The 6,000-nt window shown below is 32.0% G+C and overlaps 1 protein-coding gene across 2 annotated transcripts; it reads right to left on the bottom strand.

The window, feature by feature from the left end:
• Positions 1-379: 379 nt before the first annotated feature.
• On the bottom strand, positions 380-3,580 carry LOC107608083 (receptor-like protein 6). Of its 2 annotated transcripts, XM_088493506.1 has the most exons (2): positions 3,163-3,380; positions 380-3,056 (listed from the first exon to the last, which is right to left on the bottom strand). In XM_088493506.1, the coding sequence occupies exons 1-2, from the start codon at positions 3,236-3,238 to the stop codon at positions 499-501; spliced, it is 2,634 nt and encodes an 877-aa protein (XP_088349632.1). In that variant the 5' UTR covers positions 3,239-3,380; the 3' UTR covers positions 380-498. The 2 variants fall into 2 exon arrangements, with proteins under 2 accessions (XP_088349632.1, XP_088349631.1); XM_088493505.1 differs by having other exon boundaries at positions 380-3,580.
• Positions 3,581-6,000: the final 2,420 nt, after the last annotated feature.

Below are 6,000 nucleotides of genomic sequence, written 5' to 3'. Positions count from 1 at the left end.
GAGTTTTATCCTCTTATTTCTAACTAAGTATAGATGGTTTAATTTTTGTTTTGAATATAGAAACATTTTCAACTTGCATTGGGAGTTGGGACCAGCTATTACTTGATGATGAATACCAGAGAATTAGTATTTTTTATCAAACTATTTTAGATTGACATTAGTTAAAAAAAGAAGAAGAAAAAAACAATCAGATTGTGTTGGAGATATTCCTAACAGTTTGACAATTGTTCTAACATAATTAACCCCCTAAACAAAAAATCAGTTGCGTGGTCATATACCCATGCATAATATTGATAGTTGTTATAGTCTTCTACATACTTGGAAGGTGCAAGTGAAGAAGTTTTGGAGCAAGAAACTCTCGCACACATATATAGGCTTTGAAAACAGAATTCACTTGCAACATATCTTACAACTATAGAACAAATACTTAAAAGTACAACGTCAAATCAAATAAAACATAAAAAACACAAGAGCACAAGACATAAATTTATTACACATTTACATTACAACAAAAAGCTGAAACAGAGTTGTTCTTGCACGCCGGCGGTTTCCACGGCTCCTCCTTTTGATCCTTTTACCTCCGAAGATGATCACAATCCATTGAGGCTTTCCAATTGAGAAAACACAATATCCTAATCCAATTCCAAGCACCATTCCACATGCATATCCTATTGCCACTGGTTTCCAACCAAATCCGAATTTGTCTTCAGCTTCAGAAGATGGAGATTGTTGCAAAGGGACATTATTGCATTGAATTGACAATGGAAATCCACACAACCCCATGTTTCCCTCATAAGAATCATTTGAAAATGTATCAAACTGTTTTCCTTGAGGTATTGATCCTTCAAGATGGTTGTTTGAAAGATTAAGTACCTCAAGAGAGTTCAGATTGACCAATTCAGCAGGAATATTCCCATCAAGCATATTTGAGGAGAGGTCCAATGATTCAAGGTTTGTCAAATTTCCCAAAGAGGGGGGAATAGGACCAATGAGGTTGTTATATGAAAGGTTGAGGCTTTTGAGTCTATGAAGCTCTCCAATAACATCTGGAATCTCTCCTTCAAATTTGTTTTCTGACAAATCCATAATTGCAAAGCCATTTGGAATTTTCGTAAAAGGAAGACTGACTCTTTTAATTGTTGCAACCATAGAACCCTCATATGCTTCATTTGTATCAATCCAATCTGTATCAATATAAGAGAAAGGGCTTTGCACATCATGAACAATCTTCATGGCTCGAAAATTTTGTATGTATGCTTTTGGTAATGAGCCGCTAAAGTTATTGCATGATATGTCAAAAATAATCAAACTTGCAAATATCTTTTCAGATTTCAAATTTGCAATCTGACCGTACAACTTATTGCCTCGTAAGTCCAGTATTTCCAAATATGATAGATTTTGAAGCCAATTGGGAAATGTGTCCTCAAATTGATTGTTACCGAGATCCAAATCCACAAGTCCTGAGCATTTGGACAAAGATTTCGGCAATAGACCTTCGAAATTGTTGCCATTGAGATTCAGTGTATTAAGATTCGGAAAGGTGTCTGGCAAAGTTCCATGAAGTTTGTTCATTTGTAGATCCAAATCTCCAAAGAATGATCTATTGGCAAGGCACTGTGGAAATGTTCCTGTGAATTTGTTGTGGGACAAGTTGATAATGTAAAGAATGGTTGCATTACAAAAGAAGGAAGAAATGTCATCAGCCATGGAGTTGAAACTAAGATCAAGGTATTCAAGTCGATACCATGGGAAATGGTCCATCAATGTAACATTGTTTTGTGAGAGATTCAAATAACTTAATGAATCCATACCATGTATCCATTCTGGCACTTTTTCCTCAACACTATTGTTGTACAATTTAAGATAATCTAAATTTGGAAATTTTCCTGAGAATTCCAACCAACCAGTAATATTGCTAGAAAGCAACTGCAGTTCCCACAAATTGGAGAAAGTGTGATTAACACTTGTTTCAGATTTTAGCAATAATGAACTACAACCTGAAAGATAAAGATGCTCCAAGTTTTGAAGCTTAGAAAAGAGTTGGAAGTTGACAATGCCGCTCCAGTTATCTGAAGACAAGCACAAAAGAGTAAGGTTGACAAGATGGAAAATGGATTCTGGAAAGTTTCCATGGAGCTCATTGTTGCACAAGTCTAAATGGTCCAAGGAATAAGATGTAATTTCACTTATGTGCCCTCTGAATCTGTTATTGGATAGATCTAAGTATCTCAAAGACTTGAGGGATAAGGCCCACTGAGGGATTGTCCCATTTAATAAGTTGTCTCTTAGGATTAAGTCAGTGAGATTTAAAAATGCTACTTTGTTAGGTAGTGGTCCCTCAATTTCATTATTAGAATAATCCAAGGAAGAGAGTTGAGTTAAGGCAAATAATGAGGATGGCAGCTTCCCTTGGAAATTATTATCATGAAGAGAGAGAGTTTGCAAGTTGGTGAGCCTATCAAACACATTTGGAATTTGACCACTAAGATCATTCATTGAAAGATCGAGGTGAGTGAGACGCTGAAGGTTTAAAAGTGATGACGGGATTGAACTGTTGAGTTGATTTCCCGCCAAATTCAAGGAAGTGAGGTGTGTTAGATTAGAGAATGGTGAAGAGATAGGCCCTTGGATACCACAAAATGAAAGATCCAAGATACTAAGAGAAATGGTACAACTCAACTCGGAAAGATGGACTGACAATTTATTCCCTGTTAGAATGAGGTGTTGAAGATTGGGTAAACAAAGTATGTCATTTGTCAAAGAACCCCTTATTCCAGTATAAACAAGACTGAGAGTAACCAAAGTGGAAGACAAGTTGGCGATCAAAGACAAAGGGTTTGGTGTTGGACCAATTGAAGACATATCTGTTTTATCCAATACAATCTCTCTCAAAGATGTGTTTTGCAGCAATCTCTTCCAAGTAATTTCTTTCCACATCAAATCATCATAAAAAGAAGAGAGATCAAGTGATTGTAATTTGGAAAGGTGTGAGATTTGGGAAGGAATTTCACCTTTGAATTCACAATCAGATAAATTCAAGTGTGTGAGACTCACAAGCTTACTAAACTGAGATGAAAATGGAGAATAATTGAAAGAATTGAAAGCAAGGCTGAGTGTTTGGAGATGAGTAAGATGAAAAAGAGTGCTATTGGGATAGATATTACCTACAAGTGCACCACAACTGAGATCGAGGCCAATCACGTGACCAGACACAGAGTGGCACGTGACACCCATCCATGAGCAGCAATCTGTCCCATTTTTCCACGTACTCATCTTTGGATAAACATGAGGGCACTTATACTCGTACTCGTACTCATACCCATCCTCATACTCGTGCACATACTCATAGTCATAGTCATAATGATATTCAAAAATTGAAGGGTCAAAAATGAAATGGGTCTTAAAGTGAAGCAAGGCAGAGCTGTCTTGGGAATGGCATAGATGCGAAGAGAAACATGCAAAATGGAACATCATAAACATATACACACACAACACCACTCTAACAACCAACAACATCAAATACCCCATTGATTTTGATTCAAGCTTTTGCTTATTTTATGTATGTATATATGGCTTACTTGAAAATGATATTGGCATTGGCATGTCACTCATCAATTAGGATCCATCTATTTATGGATTTTTTTAATTGGAATTATAACACCTGCCACCTATACCCAGTCAATGCATGATTTCTATATTAAAATATAGAGGAAAGTGACAATTACATCATGTTGACTTTTGGATTAATTAGTTGTTAAAGAAAAAAAAGTATTAATTAAGTCTTTTAAGATAGTAAATAATAGACATGTATATCTTTTTGTCAATAAGGTAGCGTTTGGTGAAGAGACAGAGACGAAAAGACTAAGACTGAGAGACAGAGACTAAGAGATATGGATTGAAATAAATCTCAATATTCTGTTTGGTGCAAAATGGGAGACATGAATTGAAACAAGAATGAAATTCTAATTTAATTTGCAAAAAGGATAAAATTGAAATTAATTAATTGAAATGAAAGTATTTTAGGTATAAAATGTTATTAAAGTTTCAGTCTCTATCTCTAAAAATTTCAGTCCCCTGTGTCCCTACTTTTTGGAAGTACTGAAATACTGAAATTTTAGAGACAGAGACAGAAATTTTAGTACCAGTCTCTGAACTAACAAACACGATACTGAGTCTCAGTCTTTCAGTCTCTGTCTCAGTACCTCAAAACAAACGCTACCTAAATAGTGTAAAACAAAATAAAATTATTCATATATTTCGTTATTTATTGTAATGCATGTTTCATTACTGTCACATGAGCAAAAAAATAATGTAATTTTGGATAATAAAATATTTATTATTTTTAATTTTCATATAATTTTTTATCAACTGCTCTTTATTATTTATCATTAATCCTATCAAAACATACAAGTAAATTTTTACTCCAAAAATTATTACTTACATGAGTATCTCTCATAAATAGACATTTAATAGTACATATAAACATTACTGTTAAATTTTAGTTAATGAATTGATAAAAAGATTTCTCTGTTCACAGTTTAAAAAGGATCAAATTGATGTTTTTTTTTTCTTTAAAAATTAATTATACTCACTGAAATACGCCGTAAAGACGCAAAATATACTACAAATTCTATTAGGCTATAATACTGTACATCAAAACTAGAATAAACAAATCTTCAGTCACCAAAATAAAAACGAATAAACACTTAAATATTTTTGTCATGATTAAATAATTTAAGCTAATTGTCACCAAAAAAAATAATTTAAGCTAATTAACTTTTACACCTCCTCTAAGGACCAAAAGACAAAAGAAAAAAAAAGAAACCCCACCTCCTCTCGAAAGAAAAAAAAAAAAAACAATATTCGAACCACATTCACAATATCCACCATGCATTGGTGTGAAGCTTGACCAAAAAAGCTTGACTTTAGTGCTTTCTTCTTTAAATTTAATTTTTAAGGCATTGATTTATTAATGTAAATATCCATTTTCTCAAAACGATATCATTTTAGTTGTGGAAAAGAATCAATATGTGTAAAAAAAATTAGATAGTTAAAGCCGCTTTGTCAATTATTTTTTGTTAGGAACCATTGGTCTTTCATGACAATGACTAATTGAGTATTCATTAACTTTATTTATATTAGAGGTTTTTAAAATATTCATTGAGAATATAATTCAATTACAATTTGTTTGAAAAAGTAACATAGGATTTGTTATAGAGATGGAAATGAAGTTATGGGTGAAAATTAAAAAAATAATGTGCTTTTAATGCAAATTTTCTTATATAGTAATCATCTACTAATATATTCTATTATGTTAATAAGAAAATTAAATTGGAAATATATATCCTTTTGGATAAAATAGCTTCAAGATCCCTCTCTATTAGGATATTCAAATCCAAACCGATCCAAATTAAACCGCTCATTCAATTCAATTCAAATCGAAACTGATTAAAATCGTACTAATTTAGATTTGATTGAATTTTATTTTTTACAAACTGCTGGATCGGATCGGATTTCGGATCTACTTTTCAAAACCGATTCAATCCAATTCAAACCGCACAATGTGTTATAATATTATTATTTTATTATTATATTTATAATTATACTTATAACATGTTTAATTTATTATACATTTTTATATTATTCATGTATTATTATTATTTAATAAATAGTTTATGTTCAAAATGTTATTTATTATTTATTTTAACTAACCTATAATTTTATTTCTATATTTGTTATCGTTGGTTTTTTAAGATATTGTTGAGACTTGTTATGTCATTGTTAATTATTTAAAATTTGATGTTAAAACTTGTTATATGTATTTAATTTTTTTAATTTACAAAACCGCAAATTCAATCCAATCCAAACCGTTTGAAATTGGATCGGATCGGATCGGACTTTTTTAAAAATATCATCCAATCCAAACCGCACTCCGAACACTCTAATCTCTATTTATATCCAATTTATTTTTTTTTACATTCGGTATTGTAAATTTATTCT

Source organism: Arachis ipaensis, chromosome B7 (genome assembly GCF_059453495.1).
Source record: "Arachis ipaensis isolate K30076 ecotype BB chromosome B7, ASM5945349v1, whole genome shotgun sequence".
NCBI lineage: Eukaryota > Viridiplantae > Streptophyta > Magnoliopsida > Fabales > Fabaceae > Arachis > Arachis ipaensis.
Note: the sequence above shows the minus strand (reverse complement) of the source record. Positions and strands in the feature narration are given on the sequence as shown.